General features: G+C 41.3%; 1 protein-coding gene across 3 annotated transcripts in view; it reads right to left on the bottom strand.

Annotated features, from left to right (window-relative positions):
* ZNF124 (zinc finger protein 124) overlaps nt 1-8,583 on the bottom strand; it is a 53,320-nt gene extending 44,737 nt beyond the window's left edge. For all 3 annotated transcript variants that reach the window (XM_063707014.1, XM_004028711.5, XM_004028710.5), the window contains exon 1: nt 8,364-8,583. In XM_063707014.1, coding sequence (XP_063563084.1) covers nt 8,364-8,393 — 30 coding nt within the window. In that variant the 5' untranslated portion in view covers nt 8,394-8,583. The remainder of the gene's footprint in view (nt 1-8,363) is intronic.
* Nucleotides 8,584-19,483: the final 10,900 nt, after the last annotated feature.

The following is a 19,483-nucleotide window of genomic DNA, read 5'->3' as shown; positions in this document are numbered from 1 at the left end:
ACATTCCTGGAAACAAAAAAAGTCCCAAGATTGAACCAGGAAGAAATGGAATCCCTGAACAGAAAAATGAGCTCTGAAATTTAATCAGTAATAATAAACCTATGAAACAGAAAAGCCAGGACCAGATGGTTTCACAGCTAAATTCTACCAGATGTATTAAGAAGAGCTGGTACCATTCCTTCTGAAACTATTCTAAGAAACTAAAGAGGAGAAACTCCTTAACTCATTCTATGACAGCCAGCGTCATCCTGGCAGGCATACAACACATGGCAGGCATACAACAACGAAAAAGAAAACTTCAGGCCAATATCCTTGATGAACATAGATGCAAAAATCCACAGATGTAAAATACTAGCAAACCAAATCCAGCACACACCAAAAACCTATTCCACCACCATGATTAAGTAGGCATTATCCCTTGGATGTAACAGTTCAATATATACAAGTCAATAAATGTGATTCACAACATAAAACTAAAAACAAAAAAACCACATGATCATCTCAATAGATGCAAAAAAAGCTTTAAATAAATTTCAACATCCCTTCATGTTAAAAACCCTCAACAAACTAGGCATTGGAGAAACATACTTCAAAATAATAAGAGCTATCTATGAAAAACCCACAGCCAACATCATAGTGAATAGGCAACAGCTGGAAACATTCCTCTTGAGAACTGGAACAAGACAAGGATGCCCTCTTTTACCACTCCTATTAACATAGTACTGAAAGTCTTAGCCAAAGCAATCAGGGAAGAGAAAGAAATAAAATGCATCCAAATAGGAAGACAGGAAATCAAACTTCTCTGTTTGCAAATGATATGATCCTATACCCCCCAAAACCCCACAGTCTCTGTTGAAAAGCTCCTGATAAACAACTTTAGCACAGTTTCAGGACAGAAAATAAATGTACAAAAATTAGGAGCATTTCTATACACGAATAATATCCATGCAGAGAGCCAAATCAGGAAGGCAATCCCATTCACAATAGCCACAAAAAGAATAAAATATCTAGGAATATAGCTAACCAGGAGATGAAAGATCTCTACAACAAGTTACAAGATGCTGCTGGGGGAAAAAAAAAACAACAAAAAAACAGAGATGATACAAATGAATGGAAAAACATTCCATGCTCATTGATAGGAAGAATATTGCTAAAATGGTCCAACTACCCAAAGCAATTTAGATCCAATGCTATTCCTATCAAACTACCAATGACATTGTTCACCAAATTAGATAAAACTATTTTAAAATTCATGTGGAACCAATAAAGATCCCACATAGCCAAGCAAGAAGAACAAAGTTTGGAGGCATCATATTAACCAACTTCAAACTATACTACAAAGCTACTGTAACCAAAACAGCATGGTAATGGTATAAAAACAGACAGACTGATGGAGCAGAATGGAAAGCCCGGAAATAATGCCACACACCTACAACCATCTGATTTTTTTTTTTTTCTTGAGACAGAGTCTTGCTCTGTCACCCAGGCTGGAGTGCAGTGGCGCAATCTCGGCTCACTGCAAGCTCCGCCGCCCCGGTTCACACCATTCTCCTGCCTCAGCCTCCTGAGTAGCTGTGACTACAGGCACCCGCCACCCCGCCCTGCTAATTTTTTGTATTTTTAGTAGAGACAGTGTTTCACCGTGTTAGCCAGGATGGTCTCGATCTCCTGACCTCATGATCCACCTGCCTCAGCCTCCCAAAGTGCTGGGATTACAGGCGTGAGCCACTGCGCCTGGCCAACCATCTGATTTTTGACAAAATCAACAAAAACAAATAATGAGGAAAGGACTTCCTATTCGATAAATGGTGCTAGGATAACTGGCTAGCCACATGCAGAAGATTGAAACTGGACCCCTTCCTTACACCATATACAAATATAAACTTTAGATGGATTAAAGACTTAAATGTAAAAATTTAAAGATAAAAAAACCCTGAAGATAACCTAGGAAATACCATTCTGGACATAGGACCTGGCAAGTATTTCATGATGAAGATGCCCAAAGCGATTGCCACAAAAGAAAAAATTGACAAATGGGACATAATTAAACTAAAGAACTTAACAAACTAACGGGATTAAACAGAGAACCTACAAAGTGAGAGAAAATATCTGCAAACTATGCATCTAACAAGGGTCTAATATCCAGAATCTGTAAGAAACTTAAATAAATTAACAAGCAAAAAGGAAACAAGAATGAAACATTAAAAAATGGGCAAAGGACATGAACACTTTTCAAAAGATATACAAACAGCCAACAAACATGAGAAAAATGAACATTATCACTAATCACTAAAGAAATACAAATTAAAACCACGATGAGATACCATCTTATACCAGTCATAATGCTGTTACTAAAAACTCAAAAAATAGCCTGGGCAGGGTGGTTCATGCCTGTAATCCCAGCAGTTCAGGAGGTTGAGGCAGGAGGATTATTTCAGTCCAGGAGTTCGAGACCAGCTTGGACAATATAGTGAGACATTGTCTCTAAGAAAGAATAAAAAAATTAGCCGGGCCTGTTAGCACATGCCCATAGTCCCAGCTACTGGTGAGGCTGAGGTGGGATGACTGCTTGAGCCCAGGAGGCAGAGGCTGCAGTAAGCCAAAATCGTGCCACTGCACTCCAGCCTGGGTGACAGAGCAAGACACTGCCTCAAAAAAATAATACAGTGAAAACAAAACAAAACAAAACCAGATGCTGGTAAGGTTGTGGAGAAAAGGGAATGCTTACACACTGCTGGTGGGAATTCAATTCACTCATTTTGGAAAGCAGTGTGGCGATTTCTCAGAGAAATTAAAACAGAACTCCCATTCAACCTAGCAATCTCATTTATTGAGTATATATCCAAAGAAATAGAAATCATTCTACCATAAAGAAATATGCATGCATAGGTTCACTGTAGCATTATTCACAAATGTGTATATACCACATTTTCTTTGTCCAGTCTACTGTTGATGGGCATTTAGGTTGATTCCATGTATTTGCTATTGTGTACATGTACCCCTGAACCTAAAACAAACATTTACAAAACAAGCAGAATACATATACAATAAGAGTAAAACACATATAAAAGAAATCTGTGTCTTAAATCTTATGTAAAAAGTCTCTAAGGGCACACCAGCAAGTTGGATAACATTGATGAGGTGAACAAATGTCTAGAAACACACAGTGTACCAAGAATGAATCATGAAGAATTAGAAAATCTAAACAGACTCACAGTTATATGACATTGATGTAGTAATCAGAACCCCTAAATTGGACAGACACTACAACAAGCTACAAATGTTCTTTATAACTATTAATGCAGAAATCCTCACTTAAATACAAACAAACCATATTTAGCATCATACTAACCCAGAAATCCTCACTTAAGTACTAACGCAGAAATCCTCACTTAAGTACTAACGCAGAAATCCTCACTTAAGTACTAACAAGCCATATTTAGCAGCACAGTAAAAGGATTATACACCAAAACCAAGTGAGATTTATCCCTAAAATAAAATGGCTGAATATATGAAAAATCAATCAGTGTAATGTATGACATTAGCAAAATGACTGAAATATCGTAGCTATTGCAACTGATGCAGGAAAAGTATTTGGCAAATTATTAAGACCCACTCGTGATAAAAATACACAATAAACTAGGACTAAAAGGAAACTACAATATGAAAAACCAGCACTAACATCACCATCAATGCTGAAATACCAAAACAAACAAGCAAAAAAACCCTTTTCTCCCAAGATCAGGAAAGAGCGGTAGAGAACCTCTGCTTTTATCACTCCCATTCAACACAGTATTGGAAATCCTGGCCACAGTGATCGGGCAAGGTTGCTGTACAGATTTAGCATTAATGTGCTAAATGCAGGCAACAGAAAACAGCACAGACTTACCCACTCTAACAAATTCTTCATCCTGCAAGAAACAAACTGATGTTTTGGTTAATTTTTGTAATTCACCAATTTATGTACCACACTTTTGTGTGTGGAAATGTATTCACTTTCTGTAACCATAAAGGAAGAGAGATTTTTCCTATTTCTCTTCCCTGGTAGCATTCCTGATTAAAAGCCCTAGAATTTCATTTGAAACTACCCAAAAGAAGAGATGAGACCTCAAAAAGTTACCACATAACGCTCAGGGGAATGAAAATAAAATATATCAAAAAAACTCTTCTAAACATTGGCTTGGGCAAAGAACTCATGACCAAGAACCCAAAAGCAAATGCACAAAAACAAAAATAAACAAATGGCACCTAATTAAATTAAAAAGCTTCTGCACAGCAAAAGAAATAATCAGCAGAGTAAACAGACAACCCAGAGTGGGAGAAAATCTTCACAAACTATGCATCCTACAAAGGACTAATATCCAGAATTCACAAAAAAACTCAAATCAGCAAGAAAAAATTCCATCAAAAAAGTAGGCAAAGGACATGAATAGTTCTCAAAAGAAGATATACAAATAGCCAATAAATATGAAAAAATGCTCAACATCACTATCAGGGAAATGCAAATTAAAACCATAATGAGATACCACCTTACTCCTGTAAGAATGGCCATAATCACAAAATAAAAAACAATAGATGCTGGGATGCTGGTGTGGATGTGGTGAACAGGGAACACTTCTACACTGCTGATGGGAGTGTCAACTAGTACAACCGCCATGGAAAACAGTATGAAGATTCCTTAAAGTACTAAAAGTAGAACTACCATTCAATCCAGCAATGCCACTACTGGGTATGTACCCAAAGGAAAAGAAGTCATTATATGAAAAAAACATGGCTGGGCGTGGTGGCTCATGCCTGCAATCCCAGCACTTTGGGAGGCTGAGGCAGGTGGATAACCTGACATCAGGAGTTCGATACCAGCCTGGCCAACATGGCAAAACCCCGTCTCTACTAAAAATACAAAAAAAATTTAGCTGGGCGTGATGGTGCATGCCTGTAGTCCCAGCTACTTGGGAGGCTAAGGCATGAGAATCCCTTGAACCCAGGCGACGGAAGGTTGTAGTGAGCCAAGATCGTGCCACCGCACTACAGCCTGGGTGACAGAGTGAGACTGTCTCAATTAAAAAACAAACAAAAACACTTGCACACGCATGTTAACAGTAGCACAATTTGCCACTGCAAAAATACGAAACAAACCTAAAATGCCCATCAACCAATGAGGGGATAAAGAAAATGTGGTGGAATACTACTCAGCCATAAAAAGGAATGAAATAATGGGCTTTACAGCAACTTGGATGGAAATGGAGGCATTATTCTAAGTGAAGTAACTCAGGAATGGAAAACCAAATATTCTATGTTCTCACTTATAAGTGGGAGCTAAGCTATGAGGTTACAAAGGCATAAGAATGATATAATGGACCTTGGTGATTTGGGGGCAAGGGTGGGAGGGGGTGAGACTGCATATTGGGTACAGCGTACACTGATCAGGTGACAGGACCAAAATCTCAGAAATCACCACTAGAGAGCTTATCCTTGTAACCAAAAACCACCTGCTACCCCAAATGTATTGATATAACATTAAAAATTTTTTAAATTAAAATACTAAATATATATATAAAGTGGATTTAAAATATCTACGTATATTTAAAATATCCACTTCTTTGCCTCTTTGTAAATATTTTATCTTTAAAGCTCTATTGATGAAATACATTTTATGTTTACCTAAGGCACCAATATATGAACAAAGCTTTGCAAGAGGACAGCCCAGGGAGGAGCAGCGCTAACTGGAACACAGATATGTTTGACTCACATGTCAAGTAAGACCATCTCTCAAACAGGAGATTCCCTGGTCCCCGGTCTCCTCATTGGAGACTAGGTACTCAAGGACCAACTTCCCAGTGCACTGCACTGTGGCCCATTGTGTGCCTAAGGTGCAGTTTGCTTGGCAGGTTTTTGTGTCATCTTCCTGGGAAGAAATTTTCTTGTTCTTTAAGGTTGTTTTTCTCCCTTCACAAGTGTGAAAGAATCCAGAGGGCAGGAATCATTTCTGTCTCTCCCTCAAAATACCAGCATTGGATTGGATGACACCAGTGTCTCTCCCAGTGTCCCCACTGTGTCCTCCCACCCCATCCTGCTCAGGGAAGTACTCAATGCCCACCCTCCCCAGAAACCTGTGCCGTGTCCCCACTGTGCCCCAAATGCATTTTGCTTTTCAGGTTCCTGCCTCACTGCGGGGCGGGGTTTCCTTGTACTTTGGAATAGCTGTTCTCCCTTCACAAGTATGAGACAATCCAGAGGGCAGAAATTCTTTCTTCCCTCAATACCAGTATGTGACTAGGTGACCAGCATTTTGTCTCTAAGGAGTGATAACGGGGGTAAGAGAAAAAAAAAAAATCTAAGTCCCAGTGGATTAGCTTTTTAGAGGAAGAGTATAGAAGAGTATCCCAGGAGACTCCTCTCGGTCCCAGGGGATTCATGCCATCCAGCTGCTCCTCTGAGAGGCTCCACCCCTAAACCTCACCTTGCCTTCTGGGAGAAGAGGACCCAACGGCTGACATTCACTATTTATGACACTCCAAGAGACAGGGCCAGTGTGGGCACATTAGGTCATTCTCAAACAGTTTTGAACCCAGGACCCAGAAAAGACAGGAGGGTGGCTGAGGACACATCACCACGTGAAGGTTCCAAAGGGAAACCTCCATCCAAAGACGTTTGTGAGTGTGCCTAGGGAAGACAAAAGGAGGAGAGGTACAAAGAATTTTTTATAGTGGACTAGATCAGGTGATTATTCTCTGTTTTCACGAGAAATGTTCAGAAACAGCTCCTCACTGCTCAGTGAAAACATGATAAACAATTACAATACTGCATCTGGTTCAAATGCACAATAAAGAACAAATAGTTAATAATGTTGTAAATTGGAGAGGTGAAGTTGGAGTTTGAGAGTATGAGTAAGAAACTGGAAATTCAGAATTTTACTGCAAGTTCTAGAAGAGTTAGGCTGGGGAATAAGGTCATGGATTTGAGACTCTGCTTGCCTTACATTTGGAAAATGCAGGGGAAACCAGTACTCTTGTGGAAATAATTAAATAGGAAGAAATTAGACTGAAGTTGTAGCAGGACAAGCTGCAGACAAAACCCCTCAGACACCGAGTTAAAGAAGGAAGGGCTTCATTCGGCCGGGAGCTTTGGCAAGACTCACGTCTCCAAAAACCGAGCTCCCCAAGTGAGCAATTCCTATCCCTTTTAAGGGCTTACAACTCTAAGGGGGTCCACGTGAGAGGGTCGTGATTGATTGAGCAAGCAGGGGGTATGTGACTGGGGGCTGCATGCACTGTAATCAGAACGGAACAGAACAGGACAGGGATTTTCACAGTGCTTTTCCATACAATGTCTGGAATCTATAGATAACACAACCGGTTAGGTCAGGGGTCAATCTGTAACCAGGCCCAGGGCGCGGCGCCGGGCTGTCTGCCTGTGGATTTCATTTCTGCCTTTTAGTTTTTACTTCTTCTTTCTTTGGAGGCAGAAATTGGGCATAAGACCATACGAGGGGTGGTCTCCTCCCTTAAAGTGACGATGGTGCCCCGAGTTCCTCACCAAGAAAACCTAAAGGTACTTCATGCCTTTCTTGTAATTAACTTGAAGGGAAAGAAAACTTGACCAACCCCAAATCAGCAATTTACCTCTGATTACATAACCAGGAACCATCCACCTAAATAATCCGAATAACAGAACTACATAATTATAACCAATTAGTTATTAAACTGGGGTTGCTTTGGGCTGGGCGGGGTAATCCCAGCACTTCGGGAGGTTGAGACCAAGAGTTCAAGACCAGCCTGGGCAACACAGGGAGACCCTCCCCGCCCCGCCAACCTGATCATTAAAATAAAAAATAAATAAATTTGGTTTGTTTCCTTACACACTTTATAGAAGCCTTTCCATCAAGACCGTCCGGTGGCCGACAAACCAAAAACCGTGGCTGGGTGCTCCCCTACTCGTGAATCGCTGTTTGCTCAAACTCTGTAACGCTTTAATTAAACCTCAGTTTAATTTTTAACAGGATTAAGGAGGGACTGGAAACGCCAGTGGCCACAGCTCCTCGCAGGCGCGAGCCCGCACACCGCGCTGGGCCTCCCCCCTGAGGCGCCTCGGGTCTCACTGCAGGATCCCGAGGAGCCGCGGGGCTGCGGGCGCGGGCCGGGGAGGGAAGCTGATTTGGGCAGGACGGAAGTCGCGGTGCAGAGACGGGACGGGAGCCCGGGATGCCGCTGCCCGCCCAGCTCTGCCGGGCGCCAGAAAGGACCGAGGGCCGCGCCGCGCCAGCAGGGACCCGGGTCCGCCCTCGGGAGCCGACCGCTGGGAGCCCGGGGTCCGGGGCCGCCACAGCCCCTTCCCTTCTCCAGACCCCCGGCGGTGCAACTCACCATTTCCCAGCTTCCGGGGTGTCCCGACATCCTCCCTGCGAATCCCCCAGTACATGCAGGTCACAGGAGGGCCCCGGCTGCGGCAGAGCCTCCTGAACCGCCGAGAGTGAAGGAGAAGCGCAGGGCTACTGACCGAGGCACGCACGTGCGGACACGAGAGACAAAGGCCGGGCACACCCGGAAGCCGCCTCGGGTTTTCTAGCGGAGCGCCTGATTAGGCAGTCCCCGCCCCGGTGCCCCTGATTGGGTAGGGCCTCAGGCCCCGCCCCCTCAGACTCTTAGTGACAGGTGACAGCTCCCACGCGTGTCTGAAAGAGGCAGCGTTTTGGCTACAGCTCTTCTCCGGGAGGGTTGTCCCAACCTTGCCTAGGGGACATTCATTTATACACACTTAACCTTGTGAACAATGTTACATTAATTTGTGAATAATATATATGATATTTAAAATAGGAAACAATATAATAATAATTCTTTTAAAATTTCAGACTTATTAACCTTCATGGCCTCTGGTCTTCTGAGGAAGCAGTCCGAGGAGCCCGAGTTTTGAAAAGGGAAGCAATCCTCCAAGGCAGCAATTTCCACAGAAATCACATGTGAGACACAGGTGTCATTTTAAAATTTCTAGTAGCAACAGAAAAGAGGAATAAACAGGTAAAATTGATTGCAATATTTTATTTAACTCAATATATACAAAATATTATAATTTAAATATATGATAAATACAATATTAATGAAGTATTTTTTGTTGTTCTGTTTTTTGGTACTAAATCTTTCAAAGTTACTCTGCGTTTTAAACTTCCAGCATGTACCGATTCAGACCGGCCACATTCTAGGTGCTAAGTAGACCCCTGTGGGCAATGACTGTCACACTGAAGTGCAGTTTTGAGGGCTCTGGTTCCCCTGACCTCAGGGAGTGAAGGGCCCGAACCCCTCTTTTCTGCTAGAGGTGAGGGAACGCCCTCTTTCTGCTAACATCTCTCCTCAGGCCCAAGGGTGGCAGAGACAGTGCCCAGAGAGAGAAGTGGGCTGCAATAAAGAAGTATCTAGAAGGAGTCTACTATTTCCCACCTGCTCTTGCCAGGGGCCCAGCCTCTTCTATAGATAAGACAATGAAAAAAAGACGAGGGGCCCCAGGAGAAGAAAACCCATGTCTTCAGATTTGTCCACAGCCTTAACCTCAGGACTTTAGATGTAGAGGGAATACATTAAAGACAAACTTCTCATTTTGCAATTTAGCTTTGGCCCTAATGGTCAGGCTGTGGTTTTCTGTTTCCTCCTGTGGTGTGGAATTTAAGTGTGTGAGTTTAAGCACCAATCACATGCATGCATGTCTACATGCACTTCTGTATGGCTCAACACCGTCTAACCAGAAATCCAACTTTACATAAAGGGAAAAGGAAATCAGTACATACAGGGTGCCTTGTGTTTGCCTGGTAACTTGCAATCAACATGTCATTGAATCCTGGCATCCTGTCTGCGCTAGGTGTACGTATTACCTATTGCTTCACAGTAAAATTCCCCAAAACGTATTAGATTGAGCTGGTCCACCTTCTAGGCTGGGCTCAGGTGAGCCATTCTTTTGGTCTCTGCTGGGCCCTTTCAGGCACGTGTGGTCAGCTGCTGGTTGACTAGGCAATGCTGCTTCTGAGGGTGAGCTGCCTGTCAACTGTGGCACTTTGGTTTTCCTCCCTATAGTATCTCATCCTCTAGCAGGCTAACATGGACTTGTTATTATGGAGATGACAGGGTTGTGAAATAAAAAGCAGAAGCATTCAAGAGCTTTTGTGCCTCGGCCCCAAACTGGCACATGGTCATATTCACAGCTTTCTACTGCCAGAGCAAATAAGGCCAGTGAGATTCAAGGTTTGGGAAACAGATTCTGCCTCTCACTGAAAGCAGCTATAAAAGCACATCACAAAGGGCATAAATACAGGAAGGGATGAAGAATTGCTGCCATTTTTGCAATCAGTATCATGCCTTTTCTTGCAGATGAGGTTTATATAACTTTCCAAGACAAGGAAGTTGTGCAAAGCCTCACAGCTACTAAGAGGCTGCGCTGGGACCAGGATTAACTTTTCGTGACTCCAAAGCCCATGCACCTCTGCAAGCCACACGAATCAAGCAGCTTCTCTAAACCTTTGAAGTCCTGGAAAGTAACTCTTCTACAATAGAAGCAAGAATCCTGTGAGATTGGGATCCATTCAATCACCGTTTGGAACAATTGCCTCCAGAGAATGCTTCTGACGCATCTTGGAAGAACGTGGAATAACTTGAGGAAATGGTTGATTTGCTAATTTAGGAAACCAATGTTCGACATTATATATTTTTTATTTCTTTTCATAGGATAAATTTAAAAGCACAGATGACGCGCTCCACATGAACGCAAATCCTATTCATCCCTTTTTGTTGTTTGTAGGCTATTTATGATTTTCAACAAAGACTAAATCAAACCACTGTGTCTGAAATAACCTCTTACTCTGAAAGCAAGTGACATGAAAATAGACCTGCTGAGAGAAATTTCTTCCTGCTGCAATTTAACGAAACAGCTGAATACAATTTGAAGCCATTCTTTGATTTTTTTTTTTTTTTTTTTTTTTTTTTTTTTTTTTTTGAGATGGAGTCTCGCTCTGTCGCCCAGGCTGGAGTGCAGTGGCGCGATCTTGGCTCACTGCAAGCTCCGCCTCCCGGGTTCACGCCATTCTCCTGCCTCAGCCTCCCGAGTAGCTGGGACTACAGGCGCCGCTACCACGCCCGGCTAATTTTTTGGTATTTTTAGTAGAGATGGGGTTTCATCGTGTTAGTCAGGATGGTCTCCATCTCCTGACCTCGTGATCAGCCCGCCTCGGCCTCCCAAAGTGCTGGGATGACAGGCGTGAGCCACCGTGCCCGGCCCATCCTTTGATTTTTAACAAGGCAAGGTTGTTTTCCAAGACCTCAAATAGATCATGTGAGTGTCAGGGCTACTATATTGACTCAGAAGGTGGACCGGATCCTCTGTTTGGAGATGGAGTGGTGAGGGGGCCTGCAGCAGCAGGTGAAGACCTTAGGTCCATAGGTGAGATTCAATCACCAGGTGTGGTGTTTTAGGGTCCTGATGTTTATGCAAAGGTTATGTGTATATTACTAAAGGTAAATTGTAGAACATTACAAATAATCATATATAAACCAAAAATGTCAACTACAATTGTTATTATGCATTATTATTCTAAGTATTTTTACCACAATTAGAAGTAGTAGCAGTTGTTGCTGCTGCCCCTGCTGTTGTAGGAATGGGGATGAAAACATGGAATAAAGCTCTGCTGCCTGGTCATTCTGCTGCTCCTACGGCTGCAGATGTGCTAGTTCTGCGCAGACTTTAGACTTCTGTTGTGAAGCTGTAACTTAAGAGACTTTCAGTGCTCTGCTGTGGCAGGAAAAAAGTTTGAGTCAAGACAGAACAACAATTCTGTGAATTTGAAGGTGGAGGGTAGGATGGTTCTGGGGCGCAGTTGAAGGGGAAGAAGCACACATCACTGAATGAAGGAGTGGAAGCCTATGGTGAATGGCAGGGTTTGGCCATGAAGCAAATCAGATTTGGATTTTACGGACCGTCACTCAGTGAAACTGACACACCTGCAAAGCGGGAAATGGAGGACGAATAAACAGGTGACGTGTTCCAGCAGCAGACAGGAGGGCCTTCTAAGAACACACCTGCTCCTTTACCCAGGACCTCTTCCTACAACTCCAGCAGACATTCTCATGTAGAAAACCACGATGTGATTTCATCACATTCTGACTCCACATTCTGACTCCACATTCTGACTGGTACAGTATTCTTTTCTCCATTCTCTTATCTTCCCCTTCCTCATTTCATTATTGCACATAAAGCATCTGGGGTAGGCACACAAGCATATTGCTGTTTTTGTTTGCTTGTTTGTACTAAATGACATGTGTTGATCCGCAGCCAAATGAGACGGGGCAGAAAAGTACTGGCCCCGTGAAGACTGTTTCTCCACCAGTGGCTACTCACTCAGCTCTTATCTCTGTATTTCAGGACTTAAACAACAATAACAAAAAACCATAATACCCTTGCATAGATTGTTCAATTGGTGAATTTCAATGTTTTTAATATAGCATTGTGAAACCAAAAACAATTTCATACCTTTTTTATCTACATAGTTGTTACACATAGGGCAAATCTGTATATAGGACTATGTATACAGGACTATGTATATATGCGTGTGTATGTATATATATGTATAGTCCTATATATAGCATATAGCATATATATTACTATATGTATATATACTATATACATATGTATGCATATATAAATATATACTATATATACACATATATAGTATATATACACTACATATATATACTATATATACACTACATATATACTATATTACTATATATGCTATATATATACACACTATGTATATACACACACTATGTTTATATATATAGGACTATATATACATAGTATTTATATAGCATACTATATATGCTATATATATGCACTATATATATATATAACCTATGTATATAGGACTAAATGACACTTGAAAGAAAAGAATGAATCTCGAATACTTTTCCCTTCAAATCCACTGTCTGTTTAAATATACATTTTGCATATAATGAAAAAATACATAAAAATTAAAATGTAAGGTTTATCTCACTATCCAGTATATCAGTTGGACCAAAACTGAGGAAAAAAAGGCATCTTGTCTGCAGGAAGTTCTAAATTCTCCTGGGACCCCCGAACCACTTGCGCCTCCCAAGCGGACCCCGTTCTTGGCCTGTTGCCAGTGGCAGTGCATCCTGGTGAGGCTTCCACGTCTTGGCCCAGGAGGCACAGGGAGGGTAGGAGGTTGTCTGTCTCACAGCCAGGCCAACATCCCTGACCCAGGACCCTCTGGAAGAAGATTCCCAAGGTCCCCGTCAGCTTTCAGAAGGGTTATGCCATTCTAGAGAAATTATAAATGTTCTTGGGGGTTGACCCATAGGTGAGCTGGGCATCCCTGTGCTCTTGGGAGCTGGAGCAGGCAGGAGGCCCATCCTCCTGGGCACAGCTGCCATGGCTGCAGACCCAGGCATCTCTGCACTCTGGAGGGCTCAGGAAGGTTCCCCCACCCCCACAGGCTTGGAAGTGCTTGCTCCCACTGTCTGGCTTCTCCTCACTGTTGGCATCCACTCCAATCACAGAGAAAAGGGGAGTCTAGGCCCACGCACCTATCAACCCATCACCTAGGTATTAAGCCCAGCATGCATTAGCCATCTCCTCTTTGACTTTTAACGTGAAATTCTCATGATCATTTTATGTTATCAATGACCAGTCATAGGTTTTAAAATGCTGGCTGTTACTTGTGTATAATAACAATGACATTTTTATTAATAAAACAAAACACAGGATACTTTTTTTTTCAAAGAACACATTAATTGCATGTAAAATTGCTTGTGGATTTGTGTAAATGGCTTTTTCATTCTAGTACACTCCTCTTTTCTTCAGAGGTGTCGATTAAGCTCAAGACTTTATAATCAGTCTTTCGTTTCTTGTTCATTCAATGGTAAATTTTTCCCATCATTATTCATAATTACGTAAATACCTGGGACTTACAATATTTAGAATAGTCCGAGGTGAAAGCCAACATAAGGATGAACTTGATCTGCATTATCTGTTTCCTGAGAGGGCTCGGGAGCTTCACCCTCAGCCCCAGCCACCCATGGCTGTCACTTCTCACAGTGAGGGCTGAGATGTGCATTTAGATTGATCAGTTTTTAATGTATCAGGTAGGACCCAATAGTCATTTGCACTCTGACCCACCTACAGATAAGCTCTCTGATTATGTTCTTCTATATTGTTTCTTCCAGGTCAGTACCATATTATTGTAAATCCTGTGATTCATAGTGAAGTTGCCAGATTCATCAAGTAAAAACTAGGACAGAAAATTAACTTTAAAATTTAAATAAACGACAAATGACTTGTGAGTGCACAAATATGTCTTTGACAATGATCAGTAGTTAGATTCTGAGAGATAAATTTCCAAAAGGAATAATGAAAATAATATACTTTAGCTGTCAATTCTAATCCACGGTATTGTGATCCTTCCTTGTGTAGTCTCAACACCAGTGACCTCAAGAGACTTGTTAGAGAGAGACTCCATCTGATGATTCAGCAGATAAAGTATTTTTCAGCATGTGATCATTGTTTGTAGAGAGAAGGGTGTGAAATACATGGGGTGAACTAAATATATCTTAAGAGAATAAAACATCAGATTTCCTACTTTATCTCTTTCTGTTATATGGCATCCATGCGTTTTATTAACAAATTTATATGGACATGTAGTTTATAAATAATTGCACATATATTAATAGTCCACGTCCAAGTATTCTTTTACTGAAGCTATAATCCCCAAAAGAGAGACCATTAAGCCTTTAAATCAACGATATCCTGGCTCTTTTCCTGGTTTTATCATGACAGCAAAACCAAGTTGTGCTGAGGGTTAAGGTGCGTGTTCATGGAACTGTCAGTTGTTTGGTTCTGGAAGTGTGTTCCTTTACTAAGATTTTGAAGATGTATTAGCAATCATTTCAACATATGAGGTTGAAATGATTAGCTCATACATATGAGGTTGTTTTAGAGAAATTTTCTACCTCAGCCGTTAATTTCTGAGTAAGAGCCAAAAATACTAATTGTCACCATTTCTGCACTGAGATATCTACATCTACCTAATCTATCACCTATAGCTCCATACATGGGATGGTATTGTGATAAGTGACCTTTAAAATATAATTGGACAGCTGTCATCTCAGAAAAAAACTGAGCGGTGTGGAATGGTTTTCTAATTTTTTGTATCAAGTTGACTTGTTCTAATCACTGGATTAATTTGATAAAACAATTATGCCTGCACCTTGGCCAGTAACATTAGAGAGTAATTTCAAAATTGCTCAGCGAAATTATGCCAGGTGTTCTGATATTACAGATATCCTAATAAAACTAGAGGGAAACTACCTTTATTATTGGAGAAATAAGCGTTTTCAAAGCAAAAGAGGAGATCTCTGTATTAAGTGGAACCTCAAGAAAAGGATCAACATTTGATCCTTTTGATGCAACTTTATGGTTGTCACAAGTGATTACAACTAGTGTTATTCTCTTGACAATTCAGAGCTGGACACTGGGGATCCTCTGTTGAGATGTAGATAATTTATTTTTGAGATGGAAACTAAACTGTAAGAGAGCCAGAGCCATTTTTATGTGATACAGCTAATAGGGTTTGGTAAGCACAATAATGCCCTCCAAAGGTGTCCATGTTCTAATTCTCAGATACAGCAAATATACATTCCATGGCAATGAGTATGAGAAGTTGCACATGGGATCAAAATTGCTAATTTGTTGGTGAAAAATAAGGATACTATCCTGAATTACTATGGTAGGTTCAAACGTCTAATCATAAAGGTTCAAAATGTGAGAGACGAAGAATTAAAAGCGTTGAAAGGTCGGCATGTCAGAAAGACAACTAGATATTATTTTTTTCAATTGTTTTGGTGATTCTTTCCCTATCAGCATAAATTTTATTCAGTTCCACTGTGCACATATGATTGGGTAATTTTATATATTTGTAGCATCAATGTGCTAAATATAAAATAAGAATGCAGAACAAAGATACGATTTCTAAAGAGGGATGCCCAGGTACCATGGGTATCTATACCCAGGAATAGACAGTGTGCATCTTATAAGGGGAAGACTGTGAATGTGTTGGTATTTCATATATTAATTGGTGTAGAAAATGATGCAGAGGCTGGATTATCAAGAATTTATATGAGATAGGGCTTATCAAGATTAAGAGGGCAAAACAATAAAAGTGATTTGTGATAATTTTGACTAATGCAGAATTAACAATGATGAAGTGAGATTTTTTGGGGTTTTTCTGATGTACAAAGCCAATTTCTGGCCAGGTGAAGTAGCTCACACCTGTAATTCTAGTGCTTTTGGAGGCCAAGGCAGGAGAATCACTTTAGGCCAATAGTTCAAGACAAGCCTGGCAGCATAGCGAGACTCCATCCCCACTACAAATTTTTTAACAATTAGCTTCACCTGGAATCCTAGCTGTTTGGGAGACGAAGGCAGGTGGCCACTTGAGCCCAGGGGGCCCAGAATGTAATGAGTTATTGTACCACTGCACTTCAGCCTGGGTGACAGAGCAAGACCCTGTCTTGAAAAAAAAAAAAAGTAAAATATGAAAAATACATAAAGTTCATTATTAAGAACACAATTTTGGCTTATGTAATTACTAAAAAATACCTTCTATTTTCAAGCTGACATTGCAGTCCCAGTCAACACCTTTCTCCTTTTCTTCTTCATCTTCACACTCCTGGATCACAGGCCGAAGCACACGGACCTGATCACCTGTCACTTGACTTTTGTTCACTCAATTATGCACCCCACTGTAGTGGATTTTTTTCTCTTTAGATGGTGTTTGAGTCACTGAATTTTTGGAAGGACTTCAAATGTCCAGCATTATTCTCCATGAACAGGGTGATGAGGGGTCTGGCCATCACCACCACCTGCCTCCTGAGCATGCTCCAGGCCATCACCATCAGCCCTAGCATCTTGTGGTAGGTGAGACTTAAAAACATAAATTATCTTCCAGGAGTAGCATGATCATCTGCACTGTAGCTTATTTCAGTGTGACCCAGACCAATTCAATTTACCGAGTGTCGGTGACTTCTGCTCACTTTCTCCAATGAGCTCCATCCTCGGGGGACTGATTTTTATTCTAATGTCATTTCAGAATATTTTCTTTTTAGGAATCATGCTGCTGTCCAGTATGTACACGGTCATTCTCTTGTTCAGGCATGAGAGGTGATACCAGAGCCTTCGCAACACCAGCCGCTCCCCAAGAGCCTCCCCAGAGAAAAGGGCCATGCAGACCAGCCTGTGTCTTCTGGTGAGTTGCTCTGTGGTCACGTACTCAGTGGACGTTATTACTTCATCCTCCTTAACCATGTGGTGGGTTCATGGCCCAGTCACCCGGGATGTCCAGATGCCTGGGGTCACCCTCTGTGCCACTGTCTGTCCTTTGGTACAAATCATTCCTGACAGAAGAATCATCAATATTCCAAAAAAATATTCTATCAAAGTGCCACCCATTTTTAACAAGGTTGTACTGGGACAAAAATCTTCTGAAGAGAAGTAGATTTTTCTGCCACCAGTTAAACTGTGCAAATGGCACAGGATTTGTTAACTTAAATGCAATGAATTAAATAGCAATTTCATTATATCTAAATAGTTGCTTGGTGCTGCCAAAGTCTAATCTTTAGTTCAATGTCCATCAGGGTTTGATATTTCCAAATCAAGTCTCTTACACTTTCTTTTTTTTTGAGATAGAGTCTCGCTCTGTTGCCTGAGCTAGAGTGCAGTGGCATGATCTCGGCTTACTGCAACCTCTGCCTCTTGGGTTCAAGTGATTCTCCTACTTCAGCCTCCCGAGTAGCTGGGATTACAATCACGCACCACCACCCCTGGCTAATTTTTGTATTTTTAGTAGAGACAGGTTTCACTGTGTTGGCCAGGCTGGTCTCAATCTCCTGACCTCGTGATCCACCCACCTTGGCCTCCCAAAGTGCTGGGATTACAAGTGTGAGCCACCGCGTCCGGCCACACTTTCATTTTTAATCTTATACATGAAATATTATTTTTTCTTCTTGAAGTACACTTTTAAAAAGCTCCTATTGGTAAACAAATCACTCAGGGTTTTAAAAATATATTTTAATTTACCGTTTTTTGTTAAAGGTATTTTAGCCTAGTATCTACTTCTAGCTTTAATAAATACTTTCTCTTAGCTCCATTCCTATTTATGTTTTGGGTTTTATAAAAGCTGTAGAAATTTTGCTCTCATCTTTGCAACTTACCTCGTTCTCACACTGATTTTTAGTATTTTTCTTCTCTTTGGTGTTATCCAGCTTATTTCTTTTAAGTATTTTTTTTTTTTCACTTTTTGACACACTGCATTTCTGAATTCAAGGATTTATGTTTGGTTTTCAGTTTAGAAACTTACAAACCACCAACTCTTAAAGGCATTATTCAAAAATTTTTTTTTTTTGAGATGGAGTTTTGCTCTTGTTGCCCAAGCTGGAGTGCAGTGGCACAATCTTGGCTCACCACGACCTCCACCTCCCGGGTTCAAGCAATTCTCCTGTCTTAGCCTCCCGAGTAGCTGGGACTACAGGCATGCGCCACCACACCTGGCTAATTTTGTATGTTTTAGTAGAGACGGGGTTTCTTCATGTTGATCAGGCTGGTCTCAAACTCCCGACCTCAGGTGATCCGCCCGCCTCCGCCTCTCAAAGTGCTGGGATTACAGGCGTGAGCCACTGTGCCCAGCCTCAAATTCTTTTAATATATCCCATAAAAAAAGAGATTTGTCCTATTCCTTCTCATTCTAGCATTCTAGTCTTCATAGATATATGTATTTGTTTTATGTTTTCTTTTTTTGAGATGTAGTCTTGGAGTGTCGCCTGGGCTGGAGTGCAATGGTGCAATTTTGGCTCACTACAACCTCCGCCTCACAGGTTCAAGCGATTCTTCTGTCTCAGCCTCTGGAATAGCTGGAATTACAGGCGCCTATCACCATACCCAGCTAATTTTTTGTATTTCTAGTAGAGACAGGGTTTCACTATGATGGCCAGGCTGGTCTGGATCTCCTGACCTCATGATCCGCCCACCTCAGCCTCCCAAAGTGCTGGGATTACAGGCGTGAGCCACCGGGCCTGGCTGTTTTTTTTTTGTTTTTTTTTTTTTTTTAAACAAATATTTTAGTCTTATTTGTAAATCATTTATACATATTCACACGAAGAAAAATAAATTTCAGAATGGAATCTTGGGACCATGGTAGTTAAAAAAAAAAAAAAATATATATATATATATCTGATCATTAGCCACTTGAAGACAAGGCAAGAGGCTTAGCAGTCATTTCTAGGGGTTAGTGTATCTCCCCATGCAAGGGACAATTGAGAAGAATCCAAGCTGCTCCCTCATCTTCCCTCAATTTTAACCTTCTGGAGACTATATGGGGGAAGGGGATTTTCCAGTGCTTTCCCCTAGAAACATTGCAAGAGGTACAGCCAAGTCTTAT

This window comes from Gorilla gorilla, chromosome 1 (genome assembly GCF_029281585.2).
Source record: "Gorilla gorilla gorilla isolate KB3781 chromosome 1, NHGRI_mGorGor1-v2.1_pri, whole genome shotgun sequence".
Taxonomy (NCBI): domain Eukaryota; kingdom Metazoa; phylum Chordata; class Mammalia; order Primates; family Hominidae; genus Gorilla; species Gorilla gorilla.
The sequence above is the reverse complement of the archived record's forward strand: the minus strand, read 5'-3'. Positions and strand labels throughout refer to the sequence as shown.